Below are 27,009 nucleotides of genomic sequence, written 5' to 3' on the forward strand. Positions count from 1 at the left end.
TAAAGACAAATCAATTTAAAAATGCTTTAAAAATACGTTTGCTGTTGATATTACTGTTTAATATTGTGTTAAGAATGTTTATAACAAGACACAATCAATGTAATGAATGACAAACAAAAGATAAATACAAACGTTTTTTAGAAGAATAACTGATTATTAATTATTAATACAAATATATATTAAGAAAATGTATTAAGCTGTATGATTAATTTGTCATATTTTCCATCATAATGTACTCATCTAAAAAAAAAATTGCAACAGGGGGGTCCCCGCCAGACGATAATGCTATATGGGGGTCCTTGGCATGGCAAAGTTTGGGAACCCCTGCGTGTAGCCAACCAGTAGATCCACCCTTGTAATTATTTTTATATTATTCACTTTTACTACTGGCACAACCTGCCATATGTTCACCTAACCAGGTTTAACTTTTCTACTGCGCTGCACTGCACTTTATAGAGTTATACTTATTCCAACTATATTGATTGTAGTTGTTTATCAGTGATTTGTTAAGCTCTTTATTCAATAAGTACTTTAGTTTTTGCAGCTGCCTTCATTTTTGAATGTTCTGCTGGTATTACTAAAGTAGCCTACTCCTTCTAAATATATCTATCAATGTATCACAAGTAGAGTTGGAGTATTGATTCAGCCTTTGTTTTTTACGTTATTCTTGTTCTAATATAACTATTCTCGCCTATGGTTTTTTGCTTGTGTTAATGTGTAGTTTTCCAATTATAAAGTCATCTATTTATCTTATCTGTATTTCTCTGCATGTGCTAATTTCACCTGTCAATACAAATGTTTGTAAGATGTGCGTCATAATTGTGCATTTACTAGATGCTCTACTTTATTATTTTTTAAATAAATCTTGATTTCCTGCCTTGATATTCAGTCATAAAGTCATATATATCTTTATAAATGTTTGAACTATTATTAATTTAGTCTTTAGAAAGTCATCAAATACGGTGGCCAAAAGGGGCACCTTTGTGCAACGGCCCAAAACACATACTGCAATTTCAAAAATAATGCAAATTATAAAACACGAAAGTGCCAAAACACATGAGCAGGATTTATAAAAAATGCATCAACTTGAGGAAGCATGAGCAGTTTTTACTAAAAGCTGCATAAACTAAACGCTGCAAATAAAAAAAACGCTCATCTCAAAACCCATCGGAAACCATGGGACACTAAAAAGTGTCGCACAAAGCTGGGACCAGAGCGTTTGTTGATATTCAGGGTTTATAAAGTTGACCAACTGTCCCTGTTGTTGGAAACATACTTAAAATGTAAGTTTTATTGGCTTATTTGACCAATGTGATCACATGATTCCTGCTGATATTACTGCAGATCTGCTCTAAGCTAATGGAGCTTAGCTCATGGCTAACTTAGTCTTTTTAAATATAGGGAAAAAAACACAATTATGAAACAGCCTAACTTTGCCATCATCAACTTTTTAAATACTGAACGTCAACAAGTGTCAACCAAAATGTTTTTGTAAAGCGTTTTAGCGCGTTGTCGTGCACCGTAATAAAACACTGAAAATCACAATGTTCACAATCAAATGTCTTGTTCGACCAACACCAACATACAAAGATATTAATTTATTGTGATACAAAACAGAGAAAAGCAGCACATATGAGAAGCTAGAACTGGATCATATTTGGTATTTCTGCTGGTTTAAAATAATTCTAGCAAATTCTAGCTAATACCTCTGCTGCTGTAATGTTTTATATTTCAGCATGGGATTAATAACTGATTTTAAATGTAATCTTTCTTTTGATTATTTTTCATGTTTTTTCCTCCAGACTTCTTCGCAAACATTTCATTCAGCTTATGCATAACTGACTATTAAAATAGCCACTGTGTGTCTTTCCAGTGTGTGTTTATTACAAATGGTTTGTCATTGACATTATTACTAAATCATACAGTGTGATCAAGTACAGATTTAATTTTGAGACATGGAGACACCACAACTGTCAGGACTGTAGTCACTTCACAACAAACAGGATAATGAGGAGGAGGAGGATGAAGATGACCCCTCAGTAACTCGAACATAACAAACGGCTCTTGGGGGAGCTCTGTAATCTCAGAGCAACAGTTCTAGGCATTAACAGAAACTTTCCAAGCTTTGTGTCACATACTTTTATTCCGCTGTTAACATCACCGTTCTTCGTGAAGGTTGTCAAAAAGAATGTGGCAACAAAAGTTGCTCTATAGACTGTCTTTGTGCCATGATGGGGTGGGTGGGTGAGTTAAACCTCACCTAAAGACTTGACTGCAGGAGTGAGAACACCAACGACCCTCCAGGTTAAAAGCCCAGAGTTCACCTGACAAAACTTTTACAAAAGCTTTATACTGAGAGATGTCTATCCAGATGTCCCTTAACACTCATTTACACTCAGCAACTCAACGTGTAGTGTGATCCATTCTACCTTTCTTTAAATCCTATTAATGCGGATTTACTAACCATGACGCTGGTATTGTTTTCACATAATGAGTCTGTCGGATTTCTAATCTACTTTGGAGATCAAAATGTATCGGCAGATGGGTGTGTGAAGCAACGGAGGAGCCTCCTTCCCTTCATTTACGCCACTGGCCTGGTTTGGCATCACAAAACGTTGCGTTGCCAGGGAAATTTGGATACATGCAGATATGAAACGCAATTGGCCGATTCACTTAAATAGCGCCTACATGACAAAACATTTTGAAGAAATGAAAGGTTATTATAATTTGGACTGTATGTTGAAAAAAACAAGATTTTCGGAGATACCGCATAGACATTTTGGGTAAATGGAACATATTTTCTTCCGACTTTTATTTGACATTTTATCTAAATGGTTGCTGACAATTGAACAGTTGATTAACTTACTGTTTCAGTCACACAACAGCTAAACAATACACTGAGTGATTGAGATGGATAGAACTTCCTGTTTGAATCGATGGTTCAAAAGTGGAAAACAAATGAATTGATTGGTTGTTTTTAAAGAACATTTTAACATTGTTGTTCTACAAAAAATATTCTCATGTTATCCGTCATGTATAAAAGAATAACATCCGATATTTAGAAGGAAAAAAAACTGTACTTATTGGCAGTTCTGTATTTAAGATGAAACTTCAAATCCATGACAACAGTAACAATCAATGGTGGGAGGATACAAAATAAACATCAAAAAGTTTGGTCGCTGTTGCTGGATGTAAATGGTGCCTTCAGTGTCTCCACATATCTCAGATGAAAAACAACAAAAAATGTCAGACAGAACAGATGCTCCTTTAAAGCTAATTTTCTACTTTTTATACCTTTACATTTAAAACGTGTGGACCAGAAACACTCTGCCTTTAAAGGACCACGCCGCTCATTCATCACAACTCACATCCCGTCTCTGCTCAACATTAAATTAATCTGACTGGTAGGAATTAACTGAAACCTGCTGGGAGGAAGAGAAGTGTAAAAGCTGCTGGATGATCAGCAGTGACGGGGGGGGGGGGGTCTGGTTAAAGGAAAACTTCTGTATTTTTCAATCTCGTCTCAGTTTTTTACTGTGTGTGTATCTGAAACCTGGTTCACACAGGACCAGTATTTCAGATGGACCCAATAAACAACATGGGAAAAAATATATTGCAAAATAAATCTATGTCAACACGCACAGAACTAACAGAAATAAAATAAGGTCGGCAATTTTAGGTGACATTTTTAATTGACCAATTCAAACGTGGCAGACTCGGGGGTTATGATCACAGATGATCTCTGCACTCATTACAAACTACTAGAAGTCCCCAGGTCACAATAGTCCTGTGCTAATAGGGCTATAGTGACTAATGAGGACAACATTTCATTTAGTCTGGTCCAGTATTGAGTAAGAGTGCTGCGGCCAGTTAGCCCCGTCGATGTGCGTCCTCAGATACCACATTCACACCAACGCAACTCCGGTTCAAGAACCGGTTCTTCGGTTTAGCTCTGGCTCTTTTCACACTGCCCAGAGTCCGACTGGTGCCTGCGTCATTGCGTCATCGTTTGCGTCATGACGTAACCGTTTGCGTGCCTGCTTCATAAAGCCAAACCGCGCGGAAACCCCTCACAACTGACACCGACAACAACAACAACAATGGCCGATTGTGCTCCAGCTTCCTCTGTACCTCTTCGGAAGACCAGATTCCCAGTAGGTAGCTGGTCTCTTCAGTGGACCACTGCTGCTTGTTAAGTTTCTCCATCGTTGTGTACAAACTGGATAAAACGCGGGCTTTTTGTTGTTGTTCAGGAGTTGATCCCGCCCCTGCCCCCGCCTCGACGTAAGCGTGACGTATGCGGTGCTTTTGCTCTGGCCGGACAATTTGTTGGTGCTTGAAAGGAACCGGATTCCGGAGCTAAGAGGCTACTCCGCTGCGGTGTGAACAGGAAAACCCGGTGCTTTTCAAGCTCCAGCTCCGAACCGGCTCTGAAACACCGTTGGTGTGAATGAGGTATAAGTGTTTTTAGCTGAGCTAGTTTTGTCCCTGACAGGCTCCGGTTCTTAAATCTGACGTGAGGTGACTTGATTTCTGAAGAAAGCGGTGAGTGAGAGTTGAGTGTGGGTACAGAAAGAGGTATCAAAAGATTATTGATGTACGGCTGAATATTTAAGTCGTCTCTTGCTAGATTACAGAAGGAGGTTTGCCGATTACTGCCGATTACTTCGGCAGGTTTAAAAATAAAAAAATAAAATTATGGATCATGGGAAAGAGAAAGTAAATACATTTTCTTTATCCTTATTATATTTATAGAAACACACTGAAATGGTGACTTTAATACAATTATGTCAACATATTTCACATAACTGTATTAGGTTAGTTGAAATCAATAATATTAAGTTGAACCTAATATATTTCATTTAAACTTGATATTATTGTTTTCAACTAACCTAATCTGTTGACCTAATACATTTAATTAAAGTTTCAGTTTTTTCAGCGCAGAGCATCTGAGGGGGGAGTGAAATTGAGCCTGAGGATTTTACATTGAGCCCTTTTTTAGTTTTATCTCATTTGTGTTATCCAAAAATGTCCAATAAATCTATTTGAGTCCATGTAAAAATATAGATATTATGTTTTCACAGCATGTCTTTCTAGGACATTTGAAGTTTGAATTCATATTTATTGAGGTCGAGCCCTTAGACCAACTTCTTCACTACGGCCAAACTATTGCTTTCCCTTCTGCACAAAAGGTGGCTGGCATCTTACATAACTGATGAGTTATACCAATTTATAGAACGCTGATTTAATAAAGAACACCAACTCATTTAAAGAAACATTATTCAAGTCAAGGATTTGGTTCGAGGATTTAGGAAGATGTCATTAAATGTGACGAAAGATTTTTGAAGCTTCATTGGAATACCTCAGCAGAAGATTTAAATGTAGAAAAAGTGATATTTGATAAATCAGCAAGTCGTATTGAACACAGCTTTTTTGTTGTTGGAGTGAACAGTTGGGGATTTGATTGGAGCGATATTAAGCTGAGAGAACAAACTTGTCTGTATGCAGAGAGCGAAATTGACCAATCCCAAACATGGACAAGTACTACCACTCTAAGCAGAGCAGCATATTTGACTAATGCAAAGCAAACTATAATATTACAGATACGAAGAACACATCATTGAGCCTGAAGGAAACACAGTTGCAGCTGCCAAAAGCAGGAGGGACAGCTGGCAAAAAAACTGTGAATGATTAAAATAACAGGCTTAGAATATCACTGCCCATGTAAGGCATGAGTAGATCTGACTATAAATACCTTTCTGTATTAAGTTAACGTGTAGCTTTAATGTATTCTTATAAATAAAAATAATATCTGATGTTTTATTCGTCCTCTTTTGGCAATTATTTCTTGTTTGACCTTTTTGTCTTATTCTCTTAGCAGTAAACCACGGCGGTGTAAAAATAATGGAGCAAATTAGTGACAATATATATCAATATATTCTTATCGTATAGTGTGTCAGCTTCTCGAGCCGTGTTACTTTGCTACAAAGTACTTTTATGTATGCAGTGGCTGAAAGATATGAAAGTTAAATCTGCTTTTCACCTTTAATCCTGTTTTTGAACCATGTTTTTATTTGCTACCAAGTCCCTATGGGTTGCAGCTGACAGAATAACGTTTTGTTCCTATGGTTACCCCCCCTGCTCGCTACATACAACTGTCCTCTGATCTTTACCCTGCATCATGTGAATGCAGCTTAAGGGTCAAATAAGGTAGAATTCAGCAGTCGATGCTTTCATACGCGTTGATCTGTTATCTCAAGAATAATCTGCTCTGGTCAAAAGTGACCAACCGTCGTTAGACTGAAAACCTAAATAAAATGTTATGTAATAACAATGTAGGCCGTCCCTGTCAGTGGCTAGAAAATCACTTTTAGCGGAGGTACCTCAACAGTGCGGAGCTCTCACTCAATACTAACCCAGTTAAAAAATGTTTTAACATTTGTCAGTTAGACACCAAAACATGGGGAAATTGGGTCCCTGTTAAAAAATACAGAAGTTTTCCTGTAAAGCAGTGGTGGTCACCAACTTGAAACAGTCAGAGCTTACTGTGAGCGGCAGGGTTGTCGACTCCGGGGAATGAGTAGGAAACATCAAAATACAGTTTCAGAGAATACAAAAAAACAATAAAATAAAGTTACCATCATCGTCACACACCAAAGAGATTTCATATTTAAAAGTTTTTTTTTTTGTTTCCTTCTAATCCTCCGCTCCATCCTGTGCAGATGACGGCCATGTTGGACCGCCAGTCATGTTGGCGGGCGAGGAGAGAAAGAGTTAATATCTTACAGTAAAGTTCTGTCTCATGTCTGGAGGTGTGTGTTTGCATGTGTTCAGTTGTTCTCGAACAGCGACAGCAGGTCGTCGTTGTTGTTGTTCGGGAGGTCCGGAGGTCCGAGGTACGACAGCAACTCGTCTGGGTTGGTCAACTCTGGAAGCAACTGCAGAAAAAAACAGATGAGATATTACGAGTATTTTAGATAATAAGCAGAGTTATGCAGCTCTATTTGTTGACCTATCCAAAGCGTTTGATACCGTCGATCATCGCATTTTGAAGCAAAGGCTGGTCAGTATAGGCATGTCCAGCCATGCAGTGGGGTGGTTTGTAAACTACCTCTCTGAAAGGTCCCAATGTGTTCATTTTGATGGGCTGTCTTCTGAGTGGTTAAACATCACTAATGGTGTACCTCAAGGTTCTGTTTTAGGTCCGCTATTATTCTCTATCTATATTAATAGTTTAGGTGAAAATGTCGAAGGAGCAACCTTACATTTTTATGCGGACGATACCGTGATGTATTGTGCAGGTCCCTCCATTAACGAGGCTGTTGTTAAATTACAGGCTGTTTTTAACATTATTCAGACTCAGCTCTCTGAACTTAAGCTTCTTTTAAATGTGGATAAAACCAAGGTAATGCTCTTTTCTAAAGCTAAAGCTAAAAATACACCAGAGACTACTTTGGATATTGTAACTACGCAAGAAATACAACTTGAAGTGGTTACCTGTTACAAATACTTGGGTATCTGGCTTGATGATTGTCTCACTTTTAAACTTCATGTAAATAACCTGCTTAAAAAGCTGAGGGTTAGGCTAGGTTTCTTCTACAGGAACAAGTCCTGTTTCTCGCTTGAGGCCAGGAAAAGGCACTGTGACCTTTTTACCTGTGCTGGACTATGGTGATTTGTTATATATGAATGCACCTGCCAATTACCTGAGCAAGTTAGATGCTGCGTATCACAGTGCACTGAGATTTTTGACAAATTGTAAAGCACTTACGCATCACTGTACCCTGTATACCAAGGCGGTTATGCCATCACTTACTGTACGGAGGCTCAGTCACTGGTACTTTTTCATTTACAAAGCCATGTTGGATAAACTACCATCTTATATCTGCTCCCTGATCTCTCGGCTAATTGAAAGTACTTATTGCCTGAGATCGCATGCTGTGGTTTTATTAAATGTGCCAAGTGCTAGGACTGTCTTAGGGAAGAAAGCTTTTAGATGTGCAGCTCCACTAACATGGAACAGTCTGCAAAAAGAATGGAAAATTACCAAGCTAGTACCACTACATGTTTTTAAAGCTCGGTTGGATGCTACAAAATCAGATGCTGTTGGTACCTGTACTTGTGGTTAAATATGTAAATTGTAATCCCTGTACATGTTGCTGTATGATGTCCTTTTGTTGTTCTGTTGTTTATGTCTTCTTGTGGAACCTACTGCTGCAGGTCTCCCTTGAAAAAGAGATCATTGATCTCAATGGGATTTTACCTGATAAATAAAGGTTTTGAAATTGAGATGATTTTCTGTTAGAATCTGAGCAATAACAGCAGTTTCCCCTCTCCTGTAGTGGTCTATAGGTTTCTGTATACACAGTCACAGTAGAGGTACAAAATACATGTAAATAGATGAAATTAAACAATTAATTAAGAAATACCTCATTTAAACGTTTGAAGAAAAAATTCTCTTCAGAACCTGCATCAGCAGTGATCACATCATGCTTAAATACTGTAGTCTGTTTGCCAGTGGTGGATTAAATAACCCTTTACTTCATTAAATGTATCCTCTCTCCTTTGAACCTAACACAAAGTAATGACAGCAGTCACTATGCAGATATTATATATATATATATATATATATATATATATATAGTAATTGATAAATTGTATTTGTGCACTACAGGTTGGACCCTTATCTAGTGACAGTGGAGTTTCAGTCTGGTTCTACTCACGTCCAGAGACGCTTCAGGACCCTCTGCTGACCCCCCGAGACCGAAGGAGCTGTCGCCTTGGAGACGGGGGTTCTGGTTACTACGCTGCATCATCTGGTTGCTGCCGCCCCCCATTTGAGAGTTGCCGTGGAGACCCTGCGACTGCTGCTGGGAGAGAGGAGCACCATGGGAAGAGGAGTCCAGACGGTTCGAGACCGACATCTGAGAGGAGGGAACGAAAGGAGAGAGGAGAGGAAGTAAGGAAACACGGACAATTTGAGTTCCCAACTCATAAAACATGAAGATGTCAATGAGGACGTTGATGATGGTGTACCTGTCCAGCCAGCGGGTGGGGGGGTGGTTTATCGGGAGTTAGGAGGGCACTGGAGAGCTCAGACTGGTAGGAGAGAGGGGGAGGACCGGGGGAGGAGAAGTCCCCCCCGACTCCCGGAGTCCCGGGACCACTGAAGTCTGAGAAACTATGTTGGCTAGGATAGGACGGAGCTGAGGACACACACACACACACACACACACACACACACACACACACACACACACACACACACACACACACACCCACACACACACACACACACACACACACACACACACACACACACACACACACACACACACACACACACACACACACACACACACACACACACACACACACACACACACACCACACACACACACACACACACACACACACACACACACACACACACACACACACACACACACACACACACACATTAATACATCTGCTCGTATACAATTATCAATTAGCCAGTTGAGCCCTGAGCCTGTTTTTGAGGTCTCAGGCTCGAAAATGACATTCCCAGAACAAATGACTATTATCTTCACTTCTAAAAGGGGTAAATTAATCATCTTTTTTTCAAAGCAATGATAAACCTGTGAGTTGGATGTAGAAAAGTCAGAATCAACCACCCTTGAATGATGGATGATGGATCGGAGACTAAAAGCTTCAGGAATCCAAACTATAACAAATACCCTGTATCAAGATTGATGCAAAATAAGTGACATTTGACCTTTTTAGAGAGATTTAGAAAAAAAAACATTTGGGTGCATTTTAGATATCTTTGGCCCCACTCGGTCGATTTTGATGATTGACACCTCTTTTTAACCGTTAGAGCCAATAGAATCGAGGGGAAGTTCCTAAAATCCATCATCAACATTACCATTGGTGAATGAGTGATGCGTAGCCAGAATGCCCAAAACCGGAAGCTGTCATTGACACTCTAGTAGCAGCTAATATGAAATCTCCGTTATTGACATAAAAATGGAATGATGGGTTATCAGAAATCATTTCAAAGTGACACAGACACATTGGATTAACCTATGGATTAACCTTCAGCAGCGTTTTTATCGTTTTTTTTTTTTATCGTATTAAAGGTATTTTAACGTGAGTTCTGTGCTAAGTGCGTTAGAATTGTTTCGCTCAGGGCTAATTCAGAGCCTTTGTTATTACCCTTATGTTTCAATTCAATTCAAGTTTATTTATATAGCCCAAGATCACAAATCCTATTTGTCTCAGAGGGCTTCACAAGTCAACAAACACAATTGGCAATGTAAAACAATGTAAAAACAACAAACGTATCTTACAAGATCAATGTGAAAATACCAATTTAAAAAGGAACATAACACAATGACACAAATACAGTTAGAGTACAATAAATACAATTCCATAAAATGAAGGGTCCATGAGAATGTATAAAAGGGGGTTTAAAACCAGTCTTAACTGTACGCTGTACTAAAAAGGAAAGTCTTTAACCTGCTCTTAAATGTGTGGACACTGTCTGCCTCCCTAATCGTCACTGGAAGTTGGTTCCAGAGGAACGGGGCTTGGTAGCCAAATGCTCTAGCACCTGACCTTTTTTTGTGGACTCTGGGAACCACCAACAGACCTGCACTCTGGGATCTTAAGGCCCTGAGGGCAATAGGAGATTAAAAGATCTTGTAGGTAGGATGGTCCCTGACCATTTAGCGCTTTGTATGGGAGTAAAAGTATTTTAAAATCAATCCTGGACTTAACTGGTAGCCAGTGCAATGCTGCTAAAACAGGAGTGATGCGGTCCATCTTATTTGTTCCTGTTAAAACCCGTGCTGCAGCATTTTGTATGATTTGGAGGGTCTTTAATGATGAGTTTGGACAGCCTGATAAAAGGGAATTGCAAAAATCCAGCCTGGAGGTGATAAAAGCATGGATTAGTGTTTCTGCATTGTTGTGATTTAGGATGTGCCTGATTTTTGCAATATTCCGTAGATGGAAGTAGGCCGTCCTTGAAATTTGCTTTATATGGGATTTAAAAGACAAATCCTCGTCAAAAATAACACCAAGATTTTTTACCGTGGTGCTAGAGGTCATGGTAATACAATTAGAAGAAATGTTTAATAATAGAAAGTTGCTGGTCATCCATGTCTTTATGTCTGTGAGGCATTCTTGCAGTTTAACTAATGTAAATTGTACATCTGGTTTAATTGATAGATACAATTGTGTATCATCTGCATAACAATGAAAATGTATGGAGTTATTCCTTATGATATTGCCCAATGGTAGCATATCTATGATGAACAGGATGGGTCCAAGTACAGACCCTTGCGGTACTCCATGACTGACTGTAGTTTGTAATGAGGATTCATCGTTGACAGATACAAACTGAGACCGTTTTGATAGATAAGACCTGAACCAGCTTAGTGCAGTTCCCCTTATACCAAAACCTCTAATCTTTGGAGTAGTATGTTATGGTCAATAGTGTCAAAGGCAGCACTCAGATCTAACAGAACCAGGATAGAGGCAAGTCCATTATCAGATGCACAAAACAGGTCATTTGTGACTTTAACCAGTGCTGTCTCTGTGCTATGATGTTTTCTAAAACCTGACTGGAATTTCTCAAATAAACAATTTGTATTAAAAAATGCACACAATTGTGAGGCCACTGCTTTCTCGAGGATTTTTGAGAAGAAGGGAATGTTTGATATCGGCCTGTAGTTGGCCATAACCTCAGGATCAAGGTTTGTTTTTTTTATAATAGGTTTAATTACAGCTACTTTAAATGACTGTGGAACATAGCCTGACAGTAAAGATATATTCATCATATTTAATACAGGTGTATTAATTAGGGGTGCAATTTCCTTGAACAGCTTAGATGGAACAGGGTCTAAGATACAGGTAGATGCTTTAGAGGATGAAATAATTTAATTTAGTTGGTTTTTGTCTATAGGAGAGAAGCACTCTAAGTATATGTCCGGTGTTAAGGGTGATTCAGTGCTGGCTAAGGGTAGGTGATGGTTTATTTTGTCCCTGAGAGTTATACTTATATCATTAAAGAAGTTCATAAAGTCATTACTACTGATGGATGTAGGAATGGAAGACTCAATGGAGCTGTGACTCTCGGTCAGCCTGGCTACTGTACTAAAAAGATACCTGGCATTGTTTTTATTATCTTCTATTAGGGAGGAATAATAAGCTGCTCTGGCAGTGTGTAGTGCCTTCTTATATTTTGTAAGGTTATCAAGCCAAAGTAACCAAAATTCTTCATGCTTGGTGGAGCGCCATTTCCTTTCAAGTTGCCTTGTCCTCTGCTTTATTATGCGTGTTTCATTGTTATGCCATGGAGCTAATCTTCTTAGTTTAATTTTCTTAATTTTAAAAGGGGCAATAGAGTCCAGCGTTATTTTTAGCACCCATGTAACACTATCAATCATATGATCGATTTGGGGGGGCGTAAGGTTAGTAAAGGAGTCTTCCCTTGGACTGTGAGATGTTAATGAGCTAAGCACTGATGGAATTGTTTCCATAAATGTTGCTACATCAGAATCTGATAGATTTCTTTTGTAGGCATTCTTATGCAGTGGCTTCTAGTCTAATAACAGAACACCAAAAGTGAATAAGTAGTGATCAGATAAAACAGGGTTATGAGCACTGACTGATAGATGCTCAATTTGAATACCATATGTTAGAACAAGGTCGAGGGTGTTGTTGAAACAGTGGGTTGGTTGATGTACATTCTGTATAAAACCAATTGAATCTAATAATGAGGTAAAAACAATATTAAGGCTATTATTCTCAACGTCAACGTGAATATTAAAGTCACCCACAATAATGACTTTATCGGTTTTAAGGACTAAACTTGATAACAATTCTGAAAATTCAGATATGAATTCAGAATAAGGACCTGGGGCCCGATACACTGTGACAATTAATATTGGCTGAATTGTTTTCCAAGTTGGGTGCAAAAGACTAAGAATCAGGCTTTCGAAAGAGTTATAGTTTTGACTTTGTATTTATGAGAAGACTTGAGTCGTAGATGGCTGCGACTCCGCCTCCTCGAATAGTGACTCTAGCAACATGAGTATTTTTATGACTGGGTGGAGTGGCTTCATTTAGCGTCACATATTCTTCATGTCGCAACCAGGTTTCAGTGAGGCAACATAAGTCAATCTGATTGTCTGTTATTAAGTCATTAACTAATGCAGCCTTAGATGACAAAGATCTGATGTTTAACAGTCCACAATTAATTGTCTTGTTTTGTTGCATTAATGTACTTTTGGTGTTCACTTTTATGAGGTTTTTGTGTAGAATTCCTCTTCTTTGTATTTGCCTCGTAGAGGTAGAGCTGGCGAGCAGGATTGGGAGTGTGTGTGGCGGAAAAATAGAGATAATGCGTTCAGGGTCAGTGACCGTTGTTGTGACTATAGCGCTGGCGTGGCTGTAGGGGACAGCGGACGATGGCAGGGGGCGCCAATCCCCAGGTCAGCAGACTGTCCCGATACCCCAGAAGAAGATGGGTTTGATGTTAATAGTCAGGCATGAGGACAGCACTGTGTGTTGAATATTAGCGAATGTCGTTTCGTTTTGCTAAAAATGGTTAATATTGTCTGAAAGCTGAGTTTCTTCACGTTAAGTGGATATGACACATTCAGTTTGTTAAATGTTAAGAAGCCCTCAGACGCTGTTTCTTGCAAGATGTTTGCGTTTTTTAAAAGGATTAATACAAATGTTCCACAATAGTATATTGTGTCAAGCACAAGTCAGACGTGGCATTTCTTCAGGTTTTGGATCAATAGATTTTTTTTTATGTTAACGTCTTGTTTAGTTTGGTTTAACCGAACCTAGAAGCATTTACCCCATTTGTTGGACTCTGGTGTGGACCATACTACAACTACCCTTCTTTCGAGGAGGGTACCATAAATGCATCACTTCATTGGTTCCAAAAAACCATTTTGTTTCCTGTGAACTGTAGCACCAATTATAATGAATTGCAGTTCATCAGATCACCAATGAGACCCGGTCCCCCTCTAACTGGACCTTTAGGAGTGACCTTGCCTTTTAACTTTGAGAATGAAACTCCATCACATTCTGTCTGATTTTATACATCAAAGCAGATCAGAACAATATAGTTACCTTTCCTACTCTGTCAAAAGAAAGATACTGATGTAGGTAGCCAGATATTCTTGTATCAACAATGTAACAACATTTTGAGGAAATCAGCAAAACAAAACGCAAACAAAGATTTCTTTTTATAATCTTGATGAGCAGTAGAAGGTGCTCAGCGCCTCAGGGACACCACGACCTCGCCCTGGTGCTTTTTAAAACCACAATATTTATACTTGTACTTTCAGGTAAAAGATCAAAGTAATTTCTCCAGTATTGTTTCTTACTTAAACATTTTAGACAATCAGATCTTGTCTCCCGTGTACCTGGTCCAGGGTAGTCAGGCGTGTTGCTGTTATTGCTGCCCCCTAGAGGAGGGTAGGGCATCGGGGAGGCAGAGGAGGAGGGGGCGGGGCCAAGCGATGCGATCATTTCCATGACGCTAGGCAGGACCATGTGACTCGGGCTGAGGGTCCGGCAGCGCTTCAGCACCGGACCGTCAGACTCCTCCTTCACATGGATGTCCGGCTTCACAGGGACCGGCTTCCAGCTGCACACCGGGTCGATGGTGATCTCCTCGTACTCCGAGCTGGGGGGGAAAATGTGTCACCTTTTATGTAGATATCCAATCACTGTTGATGGTAAATGAAGCGATGGAAGCGATTCATTTTTGAGTTTGTGATTCATTGGCTGAGAAAACAAGTTCTCCTACTGCAAACATATGTTGCTGTTCCTGCATCAAACGCTTTCCTTTGATGTGACGAGGTTTGGTTCACAGTAAAGAAGGAACACATGTTGGAGCCTTGATTTCTGTTCTCTGCCTCTGGGCAGCCAGGCTCTAGACGCCTCGCAAAAAGAGAAATTCTTTTTTTCTCTTCCCTTGTATTGCAATCATAATATTACTGACGAAGATCCATTCTTAATGTTTTGACTGACTAGGTCATTTTGGCCTGACTAGGTCGTTCATCCGTTTTTTGAGCCAGAGTTTAATGTACACTTTTCTATTATAATTCTTGAGGGGGGGGGGGGGGGGGGGGGGGGGGGGGTTATATAGGTTTTTGTACATGTAAATGGTCTTGACCAAAGTTCCAGAGGGAGTCTCTCTCCCACACACAACACCCAACGGACATCCACATAAAGATTTGCACTCAACATGCCATGTCACAACGGTAAAACAAAGTGTCTTACTTCTGAACGTAGATGAGGATTCCCAGCATGTACTGATCCACCTCTAGACCTTCCAACAGAGCTGTTTTACTGTGGGCACACACACACACAGGGGTTATTCAGGATATCAGAAATGTGTAAACAAATCGTTTAGTTTGTGGAGACATACTTGCACACAGGGCATCTCCATGTTCCCCTCTCACAGTTGAGCTGCAGGTACGACTCCAGATCAAAACACTGCAGACAGACAGAGAGCAGTGTGATTTTATGATATATCAAATACATTTATTAGACCCTCCAGAAAAACGCGATTCTGCGATCGCAGAATTTACCGCATAATCAGCAAAATTGCGCAGATTTATCAAAAGGCCGCATAATCCCCGCATCTTTCCACACAAAGTTGAGAAAAAAAAGTTAACTCGTCTTGACATGAAGTGATGATGATGATGAGGCGACGTCATCAGCTCGCGCATCACAGAAGGTAAACAACACCGTAGAGTGAACGTGTGGAGCTCACACGCGAGAGAAAACACAAAGATGAAAAAATCTAATCCATCTCATTTACCGACGAACATTTCTGCTAAAGACCGGGCAGAGCAGTACCCCGATGTCTTGCACGAAAGTGGGGGGAAACTATTCTGCACCCCGTTCAACTGTGTGTTGGAGCATAAGAGAACATCAACGGTGACGACCCACTTTGATTCATTCAAACATTCGAAAATGCTTTCTGCTGCTGCGGACAAGAAAGCCAAACAACTCGCGTTCACCGAGGAATCGACCTCCAAAACCCTTTCGAGGGCTACAAGAAACTAAGTGAGTAGCCTACAAGATTGAAGCTGGTCAGATAACGAACAAGTAAATGAAAACAGAATGAGGCGGAGAAGTGTGTGTGTGTGTGTGTGTGTGTGTGTGTGTGTGTGTGTGTGTGTGTGTGTGTGTGTGTGTGTGTGTGTGTGAGAGAGAGAGAGTGATTAAAATAGCCCAATTGCTTTTACTATAAATAAACATTGAATGTGTTTAATTGAATAGTAAAGGGGTTTAACGTTAGTGGCAGGTTGTGTGTGAGAGAGAATAAATAAATAAGACATCCCAATATTTATTTTTTCCGCATATTTCGCAACTTTCCGCAATTTCACCGCATAAAATCACATAAACCCGCATGTTTGATCGCATAATGAAGGATTTTAGCCCGCGTTTTTCTGGAGGGTCTAATTTATGGCAATTTCTTCTGTTGAAATGTTTACCTCTTATCCGTATTGTTTTTAGACATATTGTAGGAATGTGTTATATACTTTTCTTCTTAAAAGGTCAACTATCATGCTATTTTTGGCAATGGCATAGGTCTCAGATATATAAAAAACGTTTCTATGAAGTGTTTTGCTCAAAATACCAAACAGATCACCCATTCTAGCCATGCCTCATATCCAGGGGTGCACATAACTTTTTTGCCCTGGTTCTCAAAGGAGCACCTGGAGATGTTGCTTGGTGCTCATCCTTAAAATGAAATAAACCGTAACTTTTGAGGGGGTCTTGACTTTATTTGCCAGACACACGGCACTGAACACACATGCTGAGGTGAACACAGAACACACATGCAGAGGTGAACACAAGACAACATTAGCACGACCAGTAATCCTACAAGCTGTCATCACTACCCTCCTGACTGTTCTCCTCACTGTCTTCCTCTTTGTCAGACATGGTAGCTGATGATGTAGGCCTACTACTTTCTCTCTGGTTGAGTCTGCGATTAGCTGCTTGCATCCACAAGTCAACAGCTGGGTTTGGGTCGAAAGTCTCTGTTGTCATCTTAGACAAGTGGATGTAATCAAATAAGTATGTGAACATAACCAATAACCTACCATAGCCAATAACAAATGAATGTAACTTATTTTATTTGTGTTGTTCATTCATATCTTATTTTACCTTAACATTTATTTATTTATGCATTTTTTTATCTCTCCAGTTTTAAAAGGATATGTTTGTTTACTGTCCTATAGTATACATTGGAATGATTTCAAACCTGTTTATCCCAATAATTATAAAGGAGTGCCTTGGAAATATGTGTTTACATAAATTGTGACCAAACCGTTTGAACTTAGACTAAAGTGAACTATCTAAACACTCAGAGTCCTTACCTCATTGAGCTGTAGTATCAGCCTCTCAGTCTGACTGGAGAGGACTCTCCCTCCACATTATTGTAGAAACATCTTCTTATATCCATTAGAGCAGCTAGCACGGCACCAGATTCTAATAATAGCGCTGGTACCGGTGCACCCTCCCTCGCTCACTCGCATTTTGGCTGTGAGCTGCGGGCGCCAGACAAGCCAACATCCCCCATTTTCATCACTTACAGCGCCCATCGTACAGGGCAAATGAAACGTGTAACCGGGGTGAAAAGCGTGTTACATTTACTTAATTATGAATATTGTTACATCAAGGCCGAAAATTAGGATGAGCCCCAACGGTCAAAATGTTTTTCCCTCCCAGAGCTGCCAGCGCAGCGCCTCCCCAGGTCTGGCGCCCTAGGCGAACATCTATAACACCAGTGCCACGGGCCGGCCCTGAGTTCATATGCAACTCGCAAATATCTTTCTCTCTTCTCTCTCTCTCTCTCAATGTTGGTGCGCAAATGCGCCTTTTTTCAAATGACCCGGTGCTCTGCACGCACACCAGTTATGTGCAGCCCTGCTCATATCCCTCTATTTCACTTCCTCTTACTAAAGTGCTGATTGGGGGTATAAAGCTTTAAAAAAGAAAACAGAGGGGGCGGAGCTTATGCCTGCTCATGCAGACCCGGCAGATACTGTCTAAATGCTGCGGTGATTAAATGCCATATCATGTTCCAAACCACATCAAGGATTATTTCTGAAACAGTATGGAGTTCAAATGCTTTTTCTCTTGTGGGTTTACCACAAGGTGAGTTCCTTTTTTTATTTCCTGCTTTTTTACACATACTCTCCAGTACAGGTTAGCTCTGAGTGTTAGCGATGCTTGCTAATGTAAACAAAGACCATATTACGTCCAAAACAGTCGGGCATTGATACTGATAGTTTCTGATAGTGCCGTGGGTCCACCAATATCATGCGAGACGCAAATCTGGATCAGCTCCGTTGTACTCCCGTTTTTAGAGATTTTATTTTCTGACACTTTGTGAGTTCCCTGACACACCGGGGACACATATGTATGTATAAAAGACATCAAAACGTGCATTTTGCATGATGGGTCCCCTTTAAATTATGTCTGTTAAGATAATCTGTAAATATTTAGGCCGACGATGACAAACACAATGTATGTATTTTTGCATTGTGTCCATTTATTTCATCCTTTTGGCAGCCAATGGCAGACTGCTTCTCTTAACAAGCAATATTATACTTTTATTGCCATCAATAATATTTAGGGTAGTTAATGAACAATTTTGAGTTGTTCGGCACCTGTTATTTATCCGTTTGAAAAAAACTCCTAAATTAAATCTTAAGATTGTAAAAGATGTCATTAAGAAATCCAATTTGCATTTCGGGGAGCATAGAAAAAGCTATACTTTGAAAAAGAATCAATGTGTAAAATCATAAAAAAAATTATATGATGCATTTGATTAAATCATAGTTTTATTATTATAGTTTTTAAAGTTATCGCAAAAAGTTCACGTATAAATAAATGAGATATCAATATTAAAACGTGGGATTCAGAGTTATAATTATTAAACCACACCATCATTTTAAATCTGACTTTCTTTTATTTATTACCATAAGTGTTTAATAGGAAGTGATGTAGGAGTGATCTGTTGATGTACAGTATTACAATCACATACACTACTTGACATTTATGTTTGTGAAGTTATATGTCTGTATGTAAGTTATAATAACCATTTGTTTTGAGTCATAAAAAAACCCAAATATTCAATATACTCTATTTAAGAAGAGACAATGCACATGAATTACCACCAATTCACGTCATGTTTTAAGTAGTCAAAGAATATAGATTGTACTGTAAATGTAGCGATCCCTGATGGGTTGCTGTGACAAGACCGGTGTGGAGCGTCCTGATTGGCTGCGGGGTCTGACCTGTATGTGTCTGCAGTCGTGACCTCTGGCGGGCAGCTGTATGCGGCGGAAGGTGATGGGACATTTTAACGAGACTCTGATGGCTGTCTGCTCCACGCCGTCCTCTCCGTTTAGCCCGGGGGTCCCAGGGATGGAACCGCTGCTGAAGTTCCTCTTTACTGAAAGAGAGAATAAAAAAACGATTTTAAATACACAAAAACAAAAAGAAAACATTGAAACTCACAGATTGAATAAACCCTTTTCATAAGGCTGATACTTCCGTCTCTTTGTGAACAGCAGAATGTAAAACACAAGGACACTGAGATTACATTTGAGCCCTGAAGTGTTTCATGACTTCCTAAAGTCTTTATCATTTCCCAGTTTCTCAGGGAGGATTATCTGAGCTTTAAAACATATCATTTCTAAATGCAGTATGTGAACACCCAATGTATTTAATGATAATGTATTAATGTGAAACAGCATTTGTAAACTATTATCCTTTATGCCAAGCCTTTTATTTAGTATTCATTATTAAATATCTTGATTTCTTCTTTTCTAATAGTTCTGTTGTCTTACATAATACATAAGCAATACAAGTGATCAGGCTACATTACTTTTATATTGATACTTAGATGACTCTTTTTTTTTTTACATGTAGCCAGCGATTATAACAAAATACAATAAAAGTAATACTCCCAATCCTGACAGGAAGTGTCAGCTCACAACAGCCTCATAACTATTACGGATCATATGCGAAAAAGGAAGATGTAAATCAATAAAGGTTTATTCAAAGTGACTTTTACTAGATTCAAACATGTCTCTAACACCATAAAGTAGAATATAACACACACACTTTTGTATAGGCTTGACTTTAGCAGTGGGTGGGACAGGCATTCTGACTCATGTGTTAATGAGTCACTAACTAAGTGATTTCTTTCCACATACGTGACTCAGATCACAAGGTAAACTACCCCATCGCCTGGAATCTGAGCGTTAACATTAAGATCTGTCCTTTTTTATATATTTGGTCCTAAATCAGAAGCAGGTCTGAGTTTATGTCACATATGTCTCGCTGGCTTTTAGTGCACATCAAGTTAAAAAAGGAAACCATAAAGCTGCCTTCAGTAGCCTTTATGTTAACGCCTGTGCCACAGTGTGTGAATGTGTCTTTATTATTGTTGTTTTCACATGTGGGTGAGTTCAGGAGTCGACCACTTCACACTGGAATCAGATATTAGCTACATTTAAACATAATGTGAAAAGCCAAACAAAAAAGTTGGACTTAATGCAATTCATCTGAGTTGAGCACTTAGGCGTGCAGTGTTAAACTGTATTAGCATGATATTTGTGACCTGCTCTATCAAAATCTGTCACATCTACCCAAAAACACATTTTGAGTGATATACAACGATGGAGGGGAGAATCTTAGATCTCCAATGGGAAGTTACTAAGTACAATTACTCAAGAACTGTACTTAAGTACTTTTTACTTCTACCCCACTACAATTCAGAGGTAAATATTGTACTTTTACTCCACTACACTAATGAAGTACCTTTAGTTACTTTGCAGATCTGGATTAATGATAAACAATATGTTTAACACTTCAATCTGAGTTTAGTTACACCTGGAGTAAATGATACCCTGGCCTGCAGTATACAAAGTCATTCAAACTAGCTGTACCTTTACCAGCTTGATAAACACATCAATAATTAAAATCAAAACTTGTAACAGAGTACAAGTAAAAGTGTTCTACTTTTACTTGAGTACAAGATCTGAATACTTCATCCACCTGTGCATTGAGGGCGGCAGTAGCTCAGTTGGTAGGGATTGAGGAAGTACAGGGTATCTGCAGGAATCCTGAAGTCAAATGTAAAACCTTTTAAGACCTTTTTTAAGGCCCTTTCCACACATTTTAAGACCTCATCTCCACTTGGAGTTCTAACCGGTTACCTTGGCGACACACTTCACCTCACATTGACTATATACAGTATTGATTGTGCTTCCTCCTTATCTTCCAACCATTTGGACGCAGACTTGCATTTCCCCATAACGATGTTGTTTAGCAACCGGCGTAAACGGAGCTTCGCTTGCTATCAAGCAGTGAGCGTGCGATGTCCTGTTCAGATGACGTCAAACCCAACGGGATGCCATCAATAAACTACACAGAATCACACTACACACCTACGCCATGATTACATTCAGGCAGACTGTAGAACACAACCTCTCTGGACCATTTATATACTTATTGGAAACAAGCTACAAAATGTAATACCTTGGAAAATGCCCTTTAATACTTTTTAATAGCCTTAATCTTCGCTAAATTGATTGATCAACTTTTAATACTTTTTAAGATCCCGCGGACCCCCTGAAGTACTGCTGTGGTGCCCTTGAGCTGCTCCTAATACTAGGAAGGGTTATATACAGAATCCACGCCAAGATGGCTCCATTCTTTTGTGTCTCAGGTTCCTGTCCAACAAAGCAGTGTTGTTGCTGGTTTGATTAGCCTCAGGTAAATCACTTACTCTTAGTGACACAATGCTCTGCAGGCAGCAGCCTCTTCTTCATCAGACCCTGAAGCACTGAACGGACCGACGGACGATGAACCAGCTGGAGGACAAACAGGTGAGACTGTAGAGAAACAGAGCAGATGATCAATCACACATCTCTAATATTTCTTAGAATTCAAAGGCTTTATTGTCATATGCACAGGAGCTACAGTGTAAATATGGAAATGGTATTCTTAAGTCCCGAGCTCCTCCAACAAAATGATAAAATAGTGCCCGATTGTGTTGCGAGGCCAATGTGCAAGTAATGCAGGTAAAGTAAACGATATACATACAAATATATATATATATATATACATACATATACACACACACACAATACAATAAGCTAAATGCTGCAGAGAATGTTTTGAGTGACCAAGTTAATGCAGGAGTCTTTATACATGTAAACAGTGTCTGTCCGTCTGTGTGTGTCTGTCTGTTCGTCCGTGAGTGTGTGTGTGTGTGTCTGTGTGTTCTTACGCAGCAGCAGGCGGTCACGGTGATCTGGATGGTGTTCCTGCCCGGCTGACACACTTGCTTCAGGTACAAAGGCTTGTGGGAAGTTTTGTTGTCGCCTCGCTCGATGGTGAGAGGAGTCGCATTCACACTCACCTGTGGAGAAGAGAAGGAAATAAAAAATCTAACATATGTAAACCCTCTATTATTACAGACTCTATTCTAAGATGCTGAACTGAAGGAACATTTATTTGTTCCTTATTTTTTGTCTTTGGTTTGCATTTTTTGAAATCTGCTGTTAAAAAGGGTGTATAAAACCCTTTAAAAGCAACGTTAAAAAGGAGCACTAGGCACTCTAAGGTGAGGGCTACTACAAGGTTAAATCAATATAAACAATAGGCTGTTTGTTGAGGCAGCAAGCTAGCTCCACAATGTGGCCTACTTGCAGATTCAAATATTTTCAGGCAAGGATCGCTTTGTTTGAACAGCGGACCTTCTCTTTGTCCTTAATGCTTTTGTATTCGTACTGCTTATCTTCTGCTACATCAGCTTTAACACAGTCTTTTTACAAAGTTAACATTTTCTTGTATGTGTCTTCATTTAAAACCAAATTATAGTAATTAGGGTTAAGAAGAAAAGCGTGGAGATAAAAGAAGGGTGGAGGTTGGACCTGGACGGAGGCAGGCCAGTTGGTGTTCATCTGTCGATCCTCGTGGTGGTAACACTTAAACTGGAGCTCCAGGTCCGGTCTGACAAACACAAACACATATTTATCTTTGGGAACAAACACTCAATATATGTACAATTCTGCGGTACTTGTGCTTTACCTGACTATTTTACGATAAGATAGTATTTTATTGATTCCAATTTGGGACATTTTTGTGGTCTCTGCAGTGTTAGGAGCAGTGGGCTGCCATCATGTACGACGCCCGGGGAGCAGTGTAGGGAACGGTGCCTTGCTCAGGGACACCTCGGTAACAGCTGGCAGTTGTCAACTTTGCCACCACCGCCCCTTAATATTATGCTACCTTCTACATCTCAGACGGACACAATGTTCATTTAATTTACTTAGTTCCCTTTGCTATATTAATAATACAAAATATAATTACAACAAATATTCAAATGTTTTATTGAGATTGAAACTGTTTCAATCAATGTAGAGGGTTGATCAGAGTGGCTGCCACTTTGTTGTGTACTGCTGCCATTGAGTACTCACTGAAGTTAGGTTTCACTAACAACAATAACAAACAGTGGAGTTCCCAAAGTAAATGTAACAACGTAATACTTTGTCCGCTCTTTCTTGTCAAAGCGTAGGAAAGCACATTTCAATCGCCTCAAAAGTAATAACTATGTTCTGCACACTTTCTGACCAGTGTAGTATAAAAAGGAGTAAAGTATAGTTATCATTTTAGTTTATATCATTCAAAAGGAACTTGCATCGACAGCATATAAAGTATGTACTGTTTTGAGCTTTCGCCAAAGACGTCTATGTATTGATTTGCATGGAACTGAATTAGCATGCTAACTGACTAGCCCAGGGCTGTCCTTTCTTGTAATACCATTTGTACGTCGAGAGGCGATAATGACTCAGTCATGTTGAGCTGACCTCACCTCAGCTCAACATGACTGACTGGAGTGTCAATAATAATATAGCCTGTGTCTGTTAGAAAGTGTTATAGTTAGACCTATAGTTTTTGGGATTAATTAAAAAGTGAGAAAATAAGAAAACATTGCATAGGCACCCTCACCCGTTACGCACATTGGTGTGATTGTGCATATTTTACCCTCGGTGGAAATCAGTTTTTTTTTTTTTTTTTTTAAATAACAGATGATAGGGTGCTCTTTACTGTCATAGCAGAAATAGCAAACTAGCTATTTAGCCAGCTGGCGGCTAGCTAGATATTTGAACCATGCTTCAATGCTACACTGTCTGTCTGTGTGTGTGTGTGTGTGTGTGTGTGTGTGTGTGTGTGTGTGTGTGTGTGTGTGTGTGTGTGTGTGTGTGTGTGTGTGTGTGTGTGTGTGTGTGTGTGTGTGTGTGTTCACCTCATGATGAGAGTCTTGTAGACGGAGTCTCTGAGCTGGAAGACGTGGTTACTGACAGCCAGGTTGTGCTCTAATCTGAAGGGCTCTAGGACCACGCCGTCGCGCACCGGGAAGGTCAGCCGCAGGTCGTCGCTAGGGTTACCTGTAACAGGAAATCAAAATCAGCTCAGACACATGCACACTTCCTGTAAAACCACTACTCACTCTTAGAGAGGGGCTGCTACCACCCTCGTGGAAGGAGGCCATAATCTCTGTTATTCCCAAAGAGGGGAAAGAGACAGAATACTGTAGCAACTTCAGACCCATATCTGTTCTCAATGTAGACTACAAGATTATAGCGAAGAGATATGAGACATTTATGACTGATTTAATAGATGAAGATCAAACTGGTTTTATTGTGGGCCACCAAACACAAAACAACATTAGGAGGACTGCAAATTATTAACTCAATACAACAACAACAACAACAACAACAACAAAACTAGTGCTCTTTTGGTAAGTCTAGATCACATGTGTCAAACTCAAGGCCCGGGGGCCAAATCAGGCCCTTGGTGGATTTAATTTCGGCCCGCAGGATAATTTCTAATTACTATTAGATCTGACCCTCCGGAGAAATGTAATCATAAGAAATGACTCCGGAAAAGCTGCAGATACAGCCATAAGAAATGAATGCAACTGATTATTTAATGTTTAATGTTGTTTTTATAGGCAATAATTTAAGCTTTGTTAGTTCCAGGTTTAATATGTGCAATAAGTTAATTTCAATAAGTTTTGCAATAAACATTGAACCAGTCCGGCTCTCGACTAGTACCGATTTTTAAATGTTGGCCCACTGTATATTTGAGTTTGACACCCCTGGTCTAGATGCTGAAAAGGCTTTTGATAGCGTGAACTGGAACTTTCTCTATCTAGTACTAGAGCGGTTTGGATTCAATAAGGACTCAATTAAGTGCATTGAAACTATCTATCAAAATCACACAGCTAGAATACAAATTAATTGTAGTCTAACACAGCGTTTCTCCAACTGTGGGGCGGGTCGCAGAGATGTGATAGGTGGGTTGCGAATGGACGCGATGAACAGGAGATTTTTTATTTTTTTAAAATAAGGCCGGAATCAAACCTGGGTCCTCGCGGGCGGTAGTGGACTGTTACAGCCGGAGACTCGCAATGGCGGTGGACTTTCACAGCGCCGCTGCGCCGGACCCGTAGGGAGAGCAACAGAGGAGCCTCTGTTGCTCTCCCTGAGGTTTCTCCCATTTTTTCCCTTTAAACTGTGGGTTTTTCTCTGGAAGTGTTTCCTTGTACGATGTGAGGGTCTAAGGACAGAGGGTGTCGTTTTTTCTCATACTGATATTCTGAACAATCTGTGCTGTTGTATTTGCTGTAAAGTGTCTCTACTGTAGGCTAATTTTATTTTATGTACAGCACTTTGGCTCGACTAAAAATCGTTTATAAATGTGCTTGATTTGATTTGAGAGACTATTTTATAAAGGAAATACAAACAAAGACCTCAAACGGAGTGATCGATATATTGATACGGACATACAATCAGACCAGACTTAAGGCAACTTCAGCTCTACACAAAAACATAAGAGATAGTAGGGATACTTCTACTGTTTACATCAAGAAAAAATGGGAGAAGGAACTTAGCATTGAAATTACAACAGAGGAATGTCTCAACATGTGCCAATCACTACAAACCACCACAAGCTCAAGGACTAGGAGAGAGTTTAGCTGGAAAAACCTCACTTGATTCTTCATAACGCCTAAAATTAAGAGCAGCGTTTCCGCCAAGGGGGCGTCTTGCCGTCATTTGACGTCCTTATTCAGCTCGGGACGCCCTGAACGCGAACCGAGGGCGTCCAAAAATATTAATAATTAGAGAGAAGATCGAGAGTTTTTATCGCTTGAAATGACGAAAAGGAAAAAGGAGAAGGACATCCCGCTGTTGGAGGGGCAAAGGAGTCTGGTGGGATTCTTTTCGGAGTATTGAAGATCGTTTCCCCGACATCGACGGTGCCTGCTACAGGACAACACTGAACGTGCGTGATTTGGACGCGATGAACGGGGGGTTTTAGTGGAGTACGCGTGTGAGCGGCGAAACTGAGGCTCCGTGGTAAACTGTGGTAACATGAAGAGCCGTTTGGGAGCCGAAACAGCCGGCTCTTTAATGGCGCGTTTCCACTGCAGCGGGTAGCTCGCTTTAAGCGTGCCGAGCCGTGCGGGGCCCGTTTTTGGTTGCGTTTCCACTTGGCCTAGTTTTGGCCCGGGGATACTTTTTCACCTTTTTAATCGTGGTTCTAGGGCCAGGAACAACCAGGCTGAGTCGGGCTGAGTATACTAAACTAGAGAGAGAATCGCTGGCAAGGGGGCTACAACTACAACAAGATGAACATATTTGACCGTGAATTAATTGTAATACACGTTTCAAAATGATGTCGAAGTAACAACATACTGATACCGGTTAGTAAAAACCATGAATTAATGCTTTGACAAGTCTGCAGACAGACGGCAGGCGAAAAACCCTTTTAAAATGCGTGTTTTCTAAATGGAGCTTGGCTAAGCTAACGTTATATATGCTCCGACCGTCCACACTCACAACAACGGCCTATACAGACATAAATAAACCAGCGACTGTATTCGCCATGACA

The 27,009-nt window shown here is 39.9% G+C and overlaps 1 protein-coding gene across 2 annotated transcripts in view; it reads right to left on the bottom strand.

The window, feature by feature from the left end:
- Positions 1-4,252: 4,252 nt before the first annotated feature.
- Positions 4,253-27,009, bottom strand: part of LOC117535002 (zinc finger MIZ domain-containing protein 2-like) — a 45,137-nt gene continuing 22,380 nt past the window's right edge. The window contains exons 11-21 of one of the 2 annotated variants that reach the window (XM_034199313.1): positions 24,359-24,500; positions 22,983-23,061; positions 22,337-22,468; positions 21,833-21,938; positions 19,332-19,489; positions 15,440-15,507; positions 15,292-15,360; positions 14,430-14,692; positions 9,037-9,206; positions 8,724-8,924; positions 4,253-6,938 (exon numbers count right to left, since the gene is read on the bottom strand). In XM_034199313.1, the coding sequence (XP_034055204.1) occupies positions 6,831-6,938; positions 8,724-8,924; positions 9,037-9,206; positions 14,430-14,692; positions 15,292-15,360; positions 15,440-15,507; positions 19,332-19,489; positions 21,833-21,938; positions 22,337-22,468; positions 22,983-23,061; positions 24,359-24,500 (1,496 nt within the window). In that variant the 3' untranslated portion in view covers positions 4,253-6,830. Of the gene's footprint in view, positions 6,939-8,723; positions 8,925-9,036; positions 9,207-14,390; positions 14,693-15,291; positions 15,361-15,439; positions 15,508-19,331; positions 19,490-21,832; positions 21,939-22,336; positions 22,469-22,982; positions 23,062-24,358; positions 24,501-27,009 lie in introns of both variants that reach the window. The other variant, XM_034199312.1, reaches the window with a different exon arrangement.

Source organism: Gymnodraco acuticeps, unplaced genomic scaffold, assembly GCF_902827175.1.
Source record: "Gymnodraco acuticeps unplaced genomic scaffold, fGymAcu1.1, whole genome shotgun sequence".
Taxonomy (NCBI): Eukaryota; Metazoa; Chordata; class Actinopteri; order Perciformes; family Bathydraconidae; genus Gymnodraco; species Gymnodraco acuticeps.